This window comes from Schistocerca gregaria, chromosome 11, assembly GCF_023897955.1.
Source record: "Schistocerca gregaria isolate iqSchGreg1 chromosome 11, iqSchGreg1.2, whole genome shotgun sequence".
Lineage (NCBI taxonomy): Eukaryota > Metazoa > Arthropoda > Insecta > Orthoptera > Acrididae > Schistocerca > Schistocerca gregaria.
In genome coordinates this window covers 53,299,782-53,317,694 of record NC_064930.1, presented here as the reverse complement: position 1 = coordinate 53,317,694, position 17,913 = coordinate 53,299,782, and the positions used below count along the sequence as shown (strand labels likewise).

The window sequence follows — 17,913 nt, the reverse complement described above, 5'->3', positions numbered from 1 at the left end:
GTACTCCAGTCAACATTGTCAAAAGCTTTCTCTAAGTCTACAAATGCTAGAAACAAAAAAATGTAGGTTTGCCTTTTCTTAATCTTTCTTCTAAGATAAGTCGTAAGGTCAGTATTGCCTCACGTGTTCCAACATTTCGACGGAATCCAAACTGATCATCCCCGAGGTCCGCATCTACTAGTTTTTCCATTTGTCTGTAAAGAATTCGCGTTAGTATTTTGCAGCTGTGACTTATTAAACTGATAGTTCGGTAATTTTCACATCTGTCAGCACCTGCTTTCTTTTGGATTGGAATTATTATATTCTTCTTGAAGTCTGAGGGTATTTCGCCTGTCTACATCTACATCCGTACTCCGCAAGCCACCTGACGGTGTGTGTCTCATACATCTTGCTCACCATCTGGTAGAGTTTTGTCATGACTGGCTCTCCCAAGGCTGTCAGTAGTTCTAATGGAATGTTGTCTACTCCGGGGGCCTTGTTTCGACTTAGGTCTTTCAGTGCTCTGTCAAACTCTTCACGCAGTATCGTATCTTCCATTTCGTCTTCATCTACATCCTCTTCCATTTCCATAATATTGTCCTCAAGTGCATTGCCCTTGTATAAACCTTCTGTATACTCCTTCCACCTTTCTGCCTTCCCTTCTTTGCTTAGAACTGGGTTGCCATCTGAGCTCTTGATATTTATACATGTGGTTCTCTTCTCTCCAAAGGTCTCTTTAATTTTCCTGTAGGCAGTATCTATCTTACCCCTAGTGAGATAAGCTTCTACATCCTTACATTTGTCCTCTAGCCATCCCTGTTTAGCCATTTTGCACTTCCTGTCGATCTCATTTTTGAGAAGTTTGTATTCCTCTTTGCCTGCTTCATTTACTGCATTTTTATATTTTCTCCTTTCATCAATTATAGGGATATGAAATGGAATGATCACATAGGCTCAGTTGTGGGTAAAGCAGGTGGTAAATTTTGGTTTATTGGTAGAATACTGGGGAAGTGCAACAAGTCTACAGATGAGATTGCCTACAAATCACTCATGTGAACCATCCTAGAAAAATGCTGAAGTATGTAGGATTGGTACCAAACAGGACTAACAAGGTATATTGAATAAATACAGAGAAGGTCAGCACAAATGGTGACAGGTTTGTTTAATCCATGAGAGAGTGTCAGGGAGATACTAAAGCAACTAAACTGAAAGGCTCTCAAAGATAGATGTAAACTATCCTGAGAAAATCTATTAACACAGTTTCAAGAACCAGCTTTAATTGATTTTTTCCCCCAGAAAATTACTTCATTATACAGGGTGTTCAGAAATTCCCATTACAAATTTCTAGGAGTAGTAGAGGGGCGTGAGTACATAACATTTCGAATATGAGCCCATATCCAGTTTCAGTTCAGATGCACACAGCGTACTTGTCCGCTGGGGGACAGAGAAAAGTCTAGGGTGTCTAGGGTAGACTGGATGATGCAGGCTACTTCTTGTGGGGTATTATAAAAAGGGAAGTTGCTACTCACCATACAGCAGAGATGCTAAGTTGCAGATAGGCACAACAAAAAGACTGTCACAAATGATATTTCATGTGTGTGTGAGTTGTGTTTGTGTGTTGATTTTCCTTTGTTTGATTTTTGCCTACTTCTTGTGGGTCCCTATGCAAAGTTTAACTTATGAGAGTCCTGTGAAGACAGAGGAAGATCTGCTGGCATCAGTTCTGGCCGCTACAATAGAAACTGAAGAGAGGTGGTGGTTACTGTTTAACGTCCCGTCGACAGCGAGGTCATTAGAGACGGAGCGCAAGCTCGGGTTAGGGAAGGATGGGAAAGGAAATCAGCCGTGCTCTTTCAAAGGCACCATCCCGGCATTTGCCTGAAACGATTTAGGGAAATCACAGAAAACCTAAATCAGGATGGCTGTAGACGGGATTGAACCTTCGTCCTCCCGAATGCGAGTCCAGTGTGCTAACCACTGCGCCACCTCGCTCGGTAACTGAAGAGGCACCAAGTGGGATGGGGAACATGTACCAGAACATACTTCATAGGTACAATGTCTGTAACAACATTGGTAGTCACCACATCGAGCCACTGGTGTAACGCATCAGTACTGTACTGTACATACAGTAGGCTGGATTCTTTTCTGTTTTGGAGTAATGTAAAGACATAATGTTTAAGTATTAATACAAACATGCTTAGGTAATAAATGGATGGTGCGTCACATTTCCTTTTGAATTGTTCTGAATAATTGTACTCTGTCATGCCAATTCAGTTTCTGAAGATAAAATGGAAGAGTTAAATACCTGAACAGAAATAATACATTTCTGGGCAAGGGTTTCTATTTAAGATATTATGTACTCACTCGCCTTTACAATTTCTGGAAATTTGTAAAGGGAATTTCCAAACACCCTGTAGATAACCACATCATCTGCTAATGGTTTGACATTGCTATTAACATTGTTTTAAGGTCATTACTATACAACATGAATAGGAATGGTCCCAAATTCTTCCACGTGTCATATCTGAAGTTAATTCTGCACCTGCCACTGACGTTTCATTGAATATAACATGCTACATACTTCCTAGCGAGAAATTCTCAATCCAGACATAAATTTCTCTGATTACCCAATACGAATAAGCATAAGTGTTTCAGAAGTCAAGAAATACCACATCTACATGACAGCCATCATCCATTGTTTTGTGAGAGTGGGATTCCACTTGATCATCACTTTCAGAATCCTTGCTCATCTGCATGGAGGTGGTAATCCTATTCTAGATACCTCAATGAGCTCAAAATGTGTCCTAAGGTTTTACAACAAGATGTTTGGTGGTACTTATCACTTCCGCTTGATCACTTCCGCTACCCTTCTCGTAGATGGGTGTAATCTGTGCTCCCTTTTAGTGTTTGAGCAATTTATTTATTTATCTTTTGAATCTATGGCTGTACAGAGGACAAAAGATACTGAGCCAACCCTTTATTATTATACACATTTTTTGCAAGTTATTTCGGTTAACCACCATCTTTTGTGAGTCTAATAAAAGCCTTATTAAGATCACTCTTATTACAGTCTCAAAAGACATTATGTAACTCATATAACTTCTGCAACTGTGACTGCAGAAGAAGGACCTCTTCCGACCTCACACCAAGCTGTCATGTTGGTGGATAAAATACAGGACATTATACAAAGGTTTGTCACAAGTAAAACATTTAAAATCAAAAGCCACCCCATGCACATGGCCATGTCCATATATTTTACACACACAGATGATTGTTACATAATAAAAATCACAGTACACAACATAATGCATAATAACACATTTGTTTAATTAACTGGACATGTAGTAATCATTGTACATCCACCTTGGATGGTGTATAATGCGTAACACTTGGTGTGACGCTCCAACTCAAAATGAACATGTTTTATTAAAAAAAGTTTTGAAAACCTGAAGATTACAGCTAAGTTTGGTGAAACTGGTTGTTGTAAATAAAGGAATATTTATGTAATATTGTTTTAAAAAGTTTTTACTTCACATAAAGGTTGGCTTTAGCACAAAAAGAGGTGCGCAATGCCTCAACTAAAATTCTGGATAATTTGCTCAGTGACGTAAAATGTCTTACAAAAAGCAAAGTAAAATTTGAAAACAAACTGAAAAAGTTTCTCCTTGACAACTCCTCCAACTCTGTAGAAGAATTTCTATTATTGTAATGGGTAAGAGGTGTGGATAGGAATTACTAACTCACACCTGTATATTTAATAAAAATAATAATAAACTTATAAATATTCAACCTGTAGCCATACTTATAAATTAATTTGCAATGTGAATTTAATATGACTTGGTCAACATCATTACAATTTACTGTGCAAATAATGCATGCAACATAAAACTAACTAGCTTATTTCTTTGTATATGTTCAATATCCCATATTAGTCCCATTTTATATGGGTCCCACGCATTTAAGTAACACAGTATTCTAAGATGGGACACACAAGTAATTTGTAAACAGTCTCCTTTGTAGACAGACTGTGTTTTCTCACTATTCTGCCAATGAATTGAAATCTGCTATCTGTCTTACCTGAAATTGACAGTATCCCTTCCATTAAACTGCTCTACCAAACCCTGTGTCATATTTGACAGCATTAAAATATTATTAGCAAAACTTAAAAACAGTGCTTCTCCTTGCTGAAATTAAATTCCCTTTTCAACTTTCTCTTTGGTTTCCTTTACTACTTGCTCAATGTAGGAATTGAAAACCATGGTGGATACACTATAACCTTGTCTGACTCCCTTACTCGCTTCTCAGCAACTGCTTCTTTCTCTTGTCAGGCAATTGTTATAACTGCAATCTAGTTTCTGTACAAGTTGCACATACACTTTTCTTCATTGTATTTTATGCCTGCCACTTTCAGAATTTCAAAGAATGTATACCAGCCAACATGTTGAAAGATGTTTTGCAAATCTACAAATACTATAAATGTAAGTATGTCTTCTCCAATCAGTTTTCTAAGATAAGCAAACAATCAAGATAGAAACACATACACAGTATATAATGTTAAATATGGCAGAACTCAAGTTTTGGTTCTAAGCTGTGTCTTATTCCAGCTATTCATAAATGATTTACAACAACTTCTTCAGTTCCAAAAATGTATTACACATGTTTATGTGTAACATATTCATGACACCAATAAATCAAACAAGGAGAAGACTGTAGGACAGGCAAATGAAACAAAAATCTGCATCACACATCACACAGTGATTCTCCAACAAGTCTCATGATAAAAGCAGGCTTCTACACATTTGCACCTGCCATAACGATGTTCATTTAACATCTAGGAACTGTAAATGCCACAGGGTTTCTTTGATTGTGGATTTAGAAAAATCTGAAGTGAGACAAAAAATTGAGTATTATTTGCTACTGAATGGAGATTATTACTGGGTGTAGCAGATAACAAAAAATGTACACTGAGCACATGTGAAACTGCTGTTGAGATACAGTGTTAGTTTTTCAGAAAACTTGTCTATCATTAGAAACTGCTTTAAAATCCATAAAAAGGCACTACAAAGACCAGACGAAATACAAACTCCAAGAGCTCATGCATGCCATTTTTTAGAAGCTGAAATTCTTCCTTTATTATATTTGTTCTTACTTACATAGAGAAAGCAGTGTTTATAAATAAAATTACAGACACTGCAAACCACAACCATTTAAAAATGACATTGTCCCCAAATAACATAATATTATCCAAGGTAAAAGCTGGAACTATAGACTGAGGGTACGTGATCAAAATTTAGATAAAACTGACTTCTACTAGCCTGGAACAAACTTTCTAACAAAACTACCACATGAAGAAGGCAAAGAATTACAAGATCCAAAAGAACTCTTAAAATGGAAATTTTAAGTAAATAATTGTATGGAATGGGAAAAGAGAGAGAGAGAAGAAGAACTGTGCAGCTGTATTATCCTTGAGTATTGTGTTAGTTACTTTCTATCCAATTAATAATACAGAATGTGTATGGTATTTCACTACATCACCATTCTCCTACATACACTGTAATGCTAATCTGTATCTAGTGATAATGTATTGTGAAAAAAAACTAAGTTAACACTCGCCACAGTGTCTGATAGGAGTCACCATAAATGAGAAATGCCTTTACCGTTTCTCCCACCAGCCACCGCACTGAGTGTCTACTTTGTGCATACAGTATCAGTCGTGCTGTTGCTATCTGTATACTGGCCACAAAAAGCTTTGGTTGAATTAGGAAATTGTAAACATACTACAAAAAACATAGTTTATAAGGCCTATTATCAATATTCCTATTTGAAACATGTTCCTGTCATATCATTCTCATTGCAAAAAAATTACTTATCCAACTGAATCCATGTACAGACAATATGTTGAGGGCGAATACATAAATGAATATTTAGAATCATTTGTGGTTTCCTTCATCCTTTCTGTTTTCATTAAAAGGCAACCCTCCACATTTAATATCACAAATTACAGAATTTCTAATCAGTACTGTATGAATACAGTAGGTCAAAGAACTCAATACAAACCTATCCAAGATCTCTATGGTTATAAATTGGGCTTCTGTTGTCTGATTAAGTCGCCTGCCAATACAAAATACCATGTCAATCACTTCTCGGCTCAGAATCATAAAGGGTATTTTATCTTCCTTTCTCTTTTCAAAATCTTCTGTATTTTTCATCTCGAGGTTCCGCCAAAAAGCCTTTAGCATAGAAGCTGCAATGCCACGCAAAAATTACGATATCAAATGATTAAGTGAGAGATTTTGCCATGAATACATGATATATTATTCGTGTAACTTGCCTAAGTTCTCGGGACTCCATGTTTCCGATAACCCACAAAATTCCGACAGTTCATAATGAGCAGCATTGTCTTCCATCGTGAGTACAGAATGCTGCGGACCTTTACTTCATCGCTGCTTTGGAGTTACTTACGCGATAAAGGTTGAATTCAATACAGAACATAATTCGGAAACATGACGTTAATTTTGCTAAAAAATCACCACTCTTATGAGAGGTCTTTTCCTTTCCTGACTGTGGGAGCACAAAAAATTTGGAGTCCACGCAATGTTACAATTGAAATTAACCGCCATTTCCAAAGACGTTAGATTTATACGTACACTAATTATTTGGTTGATAACAAGAAAGTTCTCTTCAGAGATTGTAAATACAATGCCGGTTCATTGCAATGACTCACTGGGTGATGGTGTGAAATTGTATCGATTGAAAAAAAAGAAAAATTTATTGACGAATAAATTCATTAGTTATATAGCTGAAAACATTTAATACATAGCATGGAGAGTGTCTACGCCCGCCAGAGTGCTATAAGTTCACACGAAACACCGTATCTCTGTAGTATATGAGTGATGACCCGTACGTAACCTCTCTCTCGTTAAAAGTTTGGGCGTGCGCAGATTGTGTGTAAACAATGTCGAAAGTTCTGCCGAGACTACATTATTTGCTCAGAAATAGAAGTAGTCTGGTTAGTATCCGCTGAAATGATGGAACATACTGTTTACAGAATCAAGTGATTTACGTTTGTATTTAAGTCCAGCAGGGACAGCAAGTTCAATAAAAAAATGGTGTCCTGTTTATTGTTTTAGATGACAAGAACATGTACCGGTGTCAGAATGTACGCTACGGACGATTCAAATAGTACAACGACAAAGATTCCAGGTGGAAAAGAAGATGGGAAGAAGGGAAAGGGTGGTCCAGTAACCTGGAAAACAGTGGGTATTACAGCTCTTGTAGGTGGTTCCCTGGCAGCTTTTATGCTCCATCTAAAGAACGAGAAACAACAAGGTATATTTACACACAGTGCTCACTACATATGTCACATAGTTAAGTAATTGCATTTTCTCCCATTGCTGCATTTCCATACTATATAGATGTGCAACACTTGTTATTGCTGCATCTAATTTCGTATCATATTCAATATCACACTGTAATCTGTTAGTGTGTTTAAAATATGAGTTGAGTGCTGCATGTATAAATAACAATGCTTGTGAGTGTCTTGATGGGTATTGTTAAGTTTTCCATAATTCATATCATCATCAATTTCCTCACTGTGTGTCTACAGAGCAGACAGCCTACCTAATATTATGTATCGTCGAGTCGTTTCTTGGACACCATAAGTATTGTTGTATGGTGTTTGGTAACTAAATATGGAAGTAGTTCAGCCATGGATTATGAAGTTCATTATCGGGAATCAAATGGAGTTTTTGCTTTAGACTTCTGCCAATACATTGGAGCCCTATTATTTGAAACTTTTGCCCTCGCATTGTTTTACATTTTTTTGAGTAACTGTGTTTTGAAGGCGTACTGTTAACTTGAAGTATACCATATTGGATAAGAGTTTTTACAAAATCGTAAAAAATATTGATAGTATGGTCATGTGTTATACAAAGAATGTATACCAACAGCAGAAGATTTTCCTACCCTCCCATTGTAGTTTGACTCTTCGAACATTATGTACACAAATTTTCCTACTAAGAATTCATGTGGTGGCATCAATTGAACATTAGTAATGGAAGATCACTGGCCCACCTGTATGCTTTTCTTAAATGACTCTTGCAATGTGCATGCCGTCACATTACATTACTCAAGCAAAATGTAGTAAAGATGTGTCTACGCGTGTTTGTATAGCAGGTGTTGTCATACCTCATTCGCATTATGCATTCACACTTAAATACCTGTACAAATGAATTTCCCATACGTGTCATCAAGTGAAAGAACCTCCAGTGATGTGGAACAAGTCTAGATATACATTAATAAAAGGTTAGAAAAATAATTAAAACTTAATCTGTGCTCTATATTATTAACAGTAAACCAACACTATTCTCCTTAATGCTGTTGGTGCTAATGCCAATTAAATGTAACCCAGGAAATTGAAATGAAAATCATTGGTTTTAGGGGGAGAAACTGCTACTTTCTGGGTTGTATTAAGGAGCAGGAGATAAACATGCTTTAATTAATGTAATTAGGGAATCAAAAGAATCTTTGTAACATAATTGAGAAAGCAGCCTTTTTTCCCTTCAAAATAATAATTATTTCATTAGAGCAGTATTTTTTGTAGAAAATAATTACCTACAAGTGTCCAAACAGAAGCCCGTTTACAGTACACTATTACTTATGATGCCACTTTACGACGACGTCGGTACTTGCAATGAAGCTAAGAGGAATTTTCCTTTAAATTTTCTGTTTTATGTTTCAACAGACAATATAAGAGTTTCTTAGATATCTATAATGTACTGATTTATTTGTGAGAACTACGTGCAGCAAATGCACTACTTTTAATAACTTTAAAGAGTATTACATAAAAGCACCTGCAAAGAGTTTCTCTCAAGTCAAAGAGTAACTTAAATGAAATACAAAGAATGTATAGCATTAACACTTTCTCTTATTTGTCCAAAGTGAAATTAAATGTGTCATTTGAGTATGTCACATTAAAAATAAAGTTAGTTGTCATTACTTTACAAACTAAAAGCTGACATCTCATGTAGCCCAAAACATTAGGTTTACCACATTTATACCTCCATTGTTCACTGCTGTGACACCTGCGTTACGTTACTCTAATGTGCATGTGCCCGAGTTCGACTGTCTTTGGTGCTTTGATTGTGTGGAGACATAGTTGTTTCATCAAAACTGCCACTTAACATTGTTTACAGATGTAGTAATTAATCCAGTCATAGCCTAAAGTTTAAAGGAATCGCATTTCATTCATAAGTGGAGCCGTTCAATCCATATTTTCGTTTGTATCATGAATTATGGTTGCACTGTTACCTTTATCGTAGTGGTTTTATTTTTGTCATTTGACTTCGAATTTGCTTTACTTTACTCAGTGTCCATTCTTTCTCTTCTTTCCTATGTTTTTCATTGCCATCCAAATCACAAATGCTCATACATCCGAACCACACCGTATCAGTGGTCTCGTCCCCACACAACGCTTGGCTACGTAACCATACTGATTGTTGGGGCAGCATCTCCTGCCCTAAATACCTCCCATCAATAATTATTCATTGATCACATTTCCTCCCACTTCAAGAAAGAGGTTCTGGTTAGAACAGCAGTCGTGTGCATGAGTTTTGTGTGTGTGGTTGTATGAATGTGTGTGTGTGTGTACGCTTTGCTTCCTTTCTGTGGAAGGCTTTGGCTGAAAACTTAGGTGAACTCTCTTTTTGCCATGTCTGCCTGCTGCTCGGCATGTGAGTAGCGATCTACCCGCTTCACAGTGTAGTTATTTCCTCATGAAGTGTGTTGTAAATAATCCACTGCACTTCAACAGGAACAATGAGGTACTTAAGTACAATACCAGAAGAAAAAAATTACATTCATCATGCCATATTAAGGCTGTCTGTAGCACAAAGAGAGGTTCACAGTGCTGGAACCGAAAGTTTTAATCACCTACCTATTGATATAAAATGCCTCATAGACGCCAAAGTAAAATTTTAAACTAAACAAAAAATGTTTGTTTGATAACTACTCGTATTCCACAAAAGATTATCTGTTACTGTAATGAGTAAATGTTGATGGGTAGGAATTACTAACATCTGTCTGTCTATTATCAAAACAGCAAAAAAACTAATAAATAATCACCTTGCAGGCATATTTACAAATAAAAAATCTTGACCTCAACATATGATGACTCATTCCACAGCTTTACAATTTATCATGCAAATGATACATGGAACATGAAACAAACTAACTAACTATTGGTATATCACAAAACATGGTGTAGGCTTATATGCTTTGAAAACCTCAATATGAAATTCAAAATAAAATCAAGCAGATGATCAAAGTAGATGAACATCCCAATTGTGCTGTATTTGGTTATTCCTGAAAAACTGACGGAGATGCTTGAGAAATATTCTGGGAACAGATGCAATTAGACTACTGTTGGAAAGAGAGGCCTACATCTTACACAGGTTAGGCAACCATCGCTAAAAAAGTTAATTATACATGTTACAGGAAAATATCTATTTTATGAGGTTTTGTGTGTTTGAGACCAGACCCTTATCACATTCCACAATGCTGTAAGATATTTAAAAAATTATATCCTTTTTTCCTGTAAATTGCTATTATTGGTCACGCATTACGACGCATCTATAGATTTCAATGTGAGACACGTAAACTACAGTGAAACTAATGCACTGACAATCTAATAAAACAAGATCTCTATTCTGCATGAAAGCATGCCTCTCTGAGGTTCTATTTATCTGACATTCCAATTATCATTCACTTTGTTGGCATGCAAAATATACAAGAGCATGCCTGGCTTCTTTCCTTGTTGCAAAATGTTCAACAAAGAACACATAGGTAAGCTTTTTCAAAATGTGATTATTAAAAATGTGCATATGAGTTGAAAGTTGAAAATGTGACTAACAAGAAGCACTACCAGTAAGCATTAGTTTTGGATTTCCAGCTTCATTTGCCATCAAAACAAATATTGTAAAAGTGGAATAAAATACATTATGAAGGCATCTTTTTCAAATCTCGTGGTTCTTGGTTATTCAAAGTGCATCAACAAAATCAGGTAACATTAAGGAGGCCAAATGGGCCATATTAGCTAAGCAAATACACATTCAAGAACAGAAAAACGTTCAAAATTGCTTTTCTGCACTATGTTGTTCATGGAAGCACTATAATTTGCAGAAATAATGAGCAAGAAGCAACTTTAAACAGTAGTCTGCTAATGTTTTGGGCTACTCAAAATGACAGTAGGCCCGGCCAGTCTGGCTTCAAATCGGCATACCAAACAGTGTAAGTCTGTAGTGCCATCTCCCCTCCCCCACCCCCTCTTGCTTTTATCATGTAAAAAGAATAACCTTTCTCTTGGAGTTTTCATCATATTGTCGGCAAAGTGATTCTGTGTTAACACATGCTGAATGGCCAGAACTCCGTTCCATTGCTTTTTTCAAATTTATTTATTAGTTTATTGTGTGATGACGGGAGAAAATATTAGACAGCTGTTCACAACAAATATATGTATATTTCTACATTGATGCGTGGAATCTCAGGTTTGTAATGGGTTCATAGTTCCAAGTCCACATTTGAAATACAGTCAGAAGCTTCTGCAGACAAATTGTGAAGGTGCATTTGAATTCTCCGAGGGAACATTCAAATGTTGTATCAGGGTGTATACACCTTGGGACAAATGGGAAATCTGGGAAAATTTGGGAATTTTTTAATAGAATTCTGGGAAAATTTGTTATAGTTTTCAGTTATTTGTTTGTAATTTTGACTGGTAATAACTAATACTTTAACAAAGAATTTTTCTTCAGCCCACTGAATTATACTGCAACAGTAAAACATAAATGAGAGACTAAAACTTTGACTGAAAATGCGTTCATCAAGGTAACACACGAAATGCTCGGCACATGGCAGGGAAATTTAAAATCGTGCTTATCAGAATATTCAACTGCTGCAATTTTAATCTGTGCTGACGGGAGTTATGTTCAGCTGCAAGTTGTGCCAGAGATGGTCCGCTTTGCTCTCGGCCACAGTTTGGCAGTTGCCATTCATTTTGGTGGACAACTGGTTGTTAGTCGTACTGATATAAAAAGCTGTGCAATGCTTGTAGCAGAGCTGCTATATGATATGGTTGCTTTCAAATGTGGCCCAGTCTCTGATGGGGTAGCATAAGCTGTGGTTTTGCACTGGGTCTTCCACAGGGATATGATCCAGGAATTGCGCTTGGGAGTGGGACAGGAATGGAATACGGTGTTGTGGAAGTCGGGTGGAACGCTACTTTAGGAGGGTGGGAAGAATCTCGGGTAGGATGATCCTCATTTCAGAGCGTGATAATAGTAATCGAGGTTTGAGGATGTGGTTCCCTTGTTTCTATCCGATGTGGTACTGGAGGACAAAGGAGAAATTTGTTTGTGGACTAGGTCTGCATGTTGGAAGGAACGTAGCATCTTTCTTCTGAACAACACAGGCACTGCAAAATTGTATTTATCCTCTGGTACTGGGCCGGCAACTTTCAATTAGAATTTTTCCCCATACACATAATGAATGTACAAATGCAGATTACTGACACACAAATGGTGACGTGGAAATTTGATTCTGGCTGTGAGTCGTGCTCGGATACCCTAGTGGTAAGGCAGCTGCTCACAATAAGCGGCAAATCCGAGTTAGACTCCTGGTCGAGCTCAAATTTAGTTGCCAACGTTTCATTATAGAGAGGACGGTTGTCGACATTCGCAACTGCGAATATATTTTGTGTACTCCGTAAGGCTGTAGTCATCACAGGACCTGCTCCCACATGTTCAAAACGACATTGCATCTTACTACTGAACGACATGGGCACAGCACTATTGTATAAAGGAATAGGCCAGACATGTAGCTGCCGTAGTTCTATATTGGGACAGATCACACTGACAAAAAATCCTTGGTTTGATGCTTAGTGCTTGAAGGTTACTGACAATGCAACATTACGCAGGCAAAAATTTGTGGGGAACCTACAGCAGCAACTTAACTATTCTTGAAAGGAAGTGCCAGGAAACATTCTGTCATAACATAAAATAAGTGAAATAGCGCAGATAGAAAGAATATTTTAACAAATTACTGAATGCTTTGACAGTTCGTAGGAGTCAGAAAGGAAGTAATGCATAACTTAACTGCTGATACATTGGTCAAATGGTCCAGTTTATTATAAACTACTGTTGCCCGCAGCTTGCTCGTACGTGAGTAGTTTTATTGTGACTAGTGATGGTGAGTAAGCAAGCTATTGCACATACAGTAATGCAGTAATGTCAGCTGCTTTCACACGTCTGCCTGATCGGGTAAGCATAGTTATAGTTCACGATGTGTGACCCCCCCCCCCCCCCCCCCCAACTGCCCCAATGTGTGTCACAGCAGCAGTGCAGGCAGAGGGGCATCAGCATGTGCAGAAATGTGTAACCTGCTATTGGAGTAGCTATACATTAGACAACATGAATGTTATGCAACAAATTTAATGCATTCAATCAGGGCAACTTTTTACCTGACATGGTAACTTTGTATCACTTATTATTTTCATTTCAAGTGGCTGGTGTTCCATCTGCTGACATTATTTTGTACTGAAATTAACAATTTTAGTACATCTGTGATTTGTAGTTCATATTTCAATTGTCCTTCCACATTCCTAAAAGCTCTGTCTTTGTCCTGTAAGTTGTTATTTGATTGAGTTGGCTGTTAAGAAAACTTCTTATGCTAGTGGTTTCAATTCGTGGTTGTAAGTATAAATAATGACATCCTTCGTAATGTTTTGTTTTTAAATGATTATGAAGTAGCAAATTCATGCAAATTTTAGGGTAACATTGTACAGGTACTAAGTTACCAGGATCATTGCACAGTGTCTACCAAATTGAGAGTATAATAATAAATCAAGACGTTATAACACTGAAATTGATAAAATGTCTTGGTATTGTGTGACTTGTCTTATTTCGATGGTTGAGTGCAATGATACTACATCTACATTTATACTCTGCAAGCCACCCAACTCTTTCGTATGGGTAAAAATTTGGAAATTCATGTCCCAATAATTAAAGAAACTTGTTGTAGACAATTGCACAACTTCTGATGTCACTCATTTCTGTGTTATTCAAAAATTACTGTAGTGTCAATAAAAATAAACTTCAAAATTCATTCTAAGCCTTCATTTAGCTGAACAGTACCAGTAGGCTCACTATATTTTTGTTGTACAAACTATGGGATGGCAGAAACCTCCCAAACTAGGTAATTGGAAATACGGCACAAAAACCTGTTATTCGAATGAATCATTGTTGAAAATACTTGAAGAAATTAGTAGAGGACGAATTGGCCAGAGCAAAGCTGCAAGGAAATGTAGCATTCCAAGGCAATCAATTGTGAACAAGTTGAAAAACAAGCACAGTTGTTAAGTTGTAATGCCCACTGTGTTTACCAATACTGAAGAAAGATCTTTTGTAGAAAGCTTTATCACTGTCAGTGACATGGATCTTCAAGTATCTGTCTTTAACTTGACTTGAGCTGCATAGTGAAATCACATCTAGACACCTGTAAAAGAAAAGTAGGTTTCTTTAAGGTGATATGTCTCGATGGGAATGGGGAACGGCATTTTTAGAGAGACATCCACAATTTGCAGCAGTCGGGTAGGCAATCCACGGCTGTCACACCTGACAGCCCTGACTTAGCCTCCTCAGACTTGTACTTTTTTGTACCATTAACGGATGCCATTTGTCGAAGACATTTTGAGGACGAGGAGGAGGTGATCCACAAAGTGAAGCACAGGCTCCACAACCAGGTCAGGGATTGGTACCGACGGGGCATACACGCCCTTGTTTTGCACTAGAGGTAGCGCATAGAAGAGGGTGGAGATTATGTGGAAAAATAGGGCGTGTAGATAAAACACCATTGTTTTATGTGTGTAACTCTCATTATGTTCAATAAAATGTTGTCAAAGAAAAAAAAAACAGTGGTGCATTACTTTCTGGGCAACCCTCATAATATGGAATGTTAAATTTCTTTTTATTTATAGTTTGTACTTTGTTGTTGTAGACAATGTTTTAATCTTGCTGTTACTAATCAATACAAAAAAAAAAAAAAAAAAAAAAAATACACCTCCCCAACCGAATCAGTAGCAGAGGGGTGCAACAGTGTAATGATAAGTGGGCGTATACTGCCAAGCGCTTTGTACATTTGCTGATTAGCTCACTGTTGAGTGCCAGTAAGCTGCTCCTTTGCTAGCTGTTATAATCACTGAAGTAACCTCAAACACTCTCTCAGCCCATGAAGTTTCTTTTCATTTCCTCCTCCCCTGCTAGGTGTTCCACTTTTATTACAAGGAGTGCAAAAAAAAGGAAAATTGTCAGTATCCTGTTCTGTTTCCTGTTTGCGTGCATGTGACATCGTGCGTCACAATGTCATTACGTCACAAGATGAAGCTGACATCCGTATTGTTTGGTTCAGTTGACCCAGAAATAACAATTTGGGAAGCATTTTAGCAATAGAGATGAACATGTGGAAGCTCAGATTTTTATCTGTATTGCTAAAATGCTCCCTGAACTTGTGCCAGCTGCAGGTTGCCTGTCTAACAACTTACAGGGGCAGAAGGAATTTGATTTCAGTATGTTGTGTGGTTATTGACCAAATTCAAAATGTTGTTATAACCTCCTTATTAAGGAGTTAATCATATGTCAAAAGTGTAACTCATTAAGGCAAGTATTCCATTAGAAAATGTGTGTTCGTTTGGAGACAGCATAACAGCAAATATGCGAAATATATTTGACAGTATTTCAGAGTGAGAGCACTTTGTGACTTTTGACAAACGTGACGCAGAATTTCAAAACCTTTACCTTACTGACATTCCCCACAAAATGATGAAAGGAAAAAAAGTTTATTGTTTACTACATTTTCATTGTTTATGCATAAAACTTAGCATAAGTATGGCATTTTAATTTTGTTACTTCATTATTACAAATTTTCAGACACTATCCTTGTACCATTGAATATACCTGCAAAATCATATCAACGCTCAACACATAGTGGTAAACATTGAGATGCATGAAAAACTACCTTTTTCTCCAAATGGAATGGACACTACTCGGACTATATTAATCCAGTGTTTCATAATGAGCACACTTAGTGACTTCCAACAGACTGTAAGCATAATTTCAAACCTTTTCTCACTTGCACGCTTAAAGTCAAATGTTTAACAGATTACTCATTTTTAAAGTAATCAGATGTTTCAAGCTGTTTTATATGCGAGAGTTCAATTCTTTAAATAATCGGAGGCTGACCGTTACGTTTTTATTGGCAGTACTGAATGTTTTGATTCTTGAAGATAAGTACTGGCCAACAATTTGTAGTCGAAATTTTATAGTTTCTCGAGTGAATTTCCATTCGATACAACAACCTGCACAAATACATCGCCTCAGATGGCAGTAAAGCTACTGTAGGTGTCAGTCAGTATTGCGATGCCTCAGCTATACGTTACCAACAGTCGACGAATTGCGATCGGTGCTTTACTGTGCACAGCGCGCGACCGCGAGAGGAAGCGGCAGCTGGGCAAAGCGGCCATCGGCGGTGCCTTCGAGCTCGTGGACTGCGAGGGTCGGCCGCGCTCGAGCCGCGACTTCCTGGGCCAGTGGCTGCTCATCTACTTCGGCTTCACGCACTGTCCAGACATCTGCCCGGACGAGATCGAGAAGATGGTCGCCGTCGTCGAAACGCTCGGTGAGTTTCCGGCCTGCGACTGTGCCCCTCTAAACTGACCTGTAGAAAGCTTTAATGCCCATCACTCGTAATTCGAGGTATCGACTCGTCCTCTTGAATCGGAGTGCTTGTCGGTGCAGCGCTGAGCAACTGTCGAGAAACTTTCCCACAGGTATAAGTCCTTCTTCTGATGTAACAGGGGAAGAGCAGATCCTGGGTGGAATGGGCAGGTGCGAGAAGAGATAATTTGGGAATGAAATACAGGGTACCAGAATGAATCATTTATTCTGCAACAGTGTGTGTGCCAATTTGAAACTTCGTAACAGATGAAAACTCTGTGCCAAAGTGGTACTCGAGCCCGGAACCTTTCTTTTAACAGGCATGCGCTGTACCGACTGAGGTATCTGGGCACGAGTCGTGACCTGTAATCTCTCCCTTTTGGAATTTTAGAAATTTTACTGTTTGTCGCAGTTTGACAATTGGACTTTTGAGGGAGACATTTTACAAGAAATCACATCCGATACGGAAATAAACTATCTACCTTTTATTTGTGACAAGTCTGTAATTAATGTCTGTTGACTTGGTAATTACACATTGTCAGACTTGCTATAAAAGACAACACATTGCATACAAACGTAGATTATTGCTTCCCAACAATAAATGTTTGTTACCGTGTTTTCCACATCCAAAATTTTGCAGTTTGTCATTCTAAGTAAGTCACTATTTAATTGATCTCAAGTCCTTATCAACACCAGTTTCCACTTTTTGCACAATCTCCTGTAGATCATTAATACACAAAAATCGTGATCAGTAACTTCTGTTTTACTCACACTAGAAAAGCTAACACTTTGATAAACATGATAATTAATCACTATGCGACTTCATCGTACAATTCTTTTTCCCTATCTTCCACATAGCATCTACCTTTTACTTCCACCAACCCCATTTCTGTGATCCAACTGACACTTCTAGCTCTGGACACCAACTGACTCACGTGATCAGTTGTGTTACTTACCGGGACAGAGCCGGTGCACCTCAACAAAATAAGGCACTTAGTGTTCCACAGGTTGCAGAATGTGAGACTCAGCAGTTAGCACATGTCAGAATCGGCACGTAGTTCATGCTGACCAAAGAATAGTAGTGTAGCTGAGCAAGTGCTCTTACAGATGTGCTCTTGCAGCTTTACATGGTGGAAGATGGGGAAGATGAGGAAAAAGGGTCATTATAGATCAG

At 37.7% G+C, this 17,913-nt stretch overlaps 2 protein-coding genes across 2 annotated transcripts in view; one reads left to right on the top strand and one right to left on the bottom strand.

The window, feature by feature from the left end:
• Window positions 1–6,390, bottom strand: part of LOC126295279 (uncharacterized) — a 262,374-nt gene extending 255,984 nt beyond the window's left edge. The window contains exons 1-2 of the mRNA XM_049987708.1: window positions 6,311–6,390; window positions 6,037–6,223 (exon numbers count right to left, since the gene is read on the bottom strand). Of these exons, the coding sequence (XP_049843665.1) occupies window positions 6,037–6,223; window positions 6,311–6,386 (263 nt within the window). The 5' untranslated portion in view covers window positions 6,387–6,390. The remainder of the gene's footprint in view (window positions 1–6,036; window positions 6,224–6,310) is intronic.
• A 191-nt stretch (window positions 6,391–6,581) lies between these two features.
• The window catches only part of LOC126295280 (protein SCO1 homolog, mitochondrial), a 54,235-nt gene continuing 42,903 nt past the window's right edge, over window positions 6,582–17,913 (top strand). Inside the window, exons 1-3 of the mRNA XM_049987709.1 lie at window positions 6,582–6,988; window positions 7,110–7,308; window positions 16,504–16,701. Of these exons, the coding sequence (XP_049843666.1) occupies window positions 6,935–6,988; window positions 7,110–7,308; window positions 16,504–16,701 (451 nt within the window). The 5' untranslated portion in view covers window positions 6,582–6,934. The remainder of the gene's footprint in view (window positions 6,989–7,109; window positions 7,309–16,503; window positions 16,702–17,913) is intronic.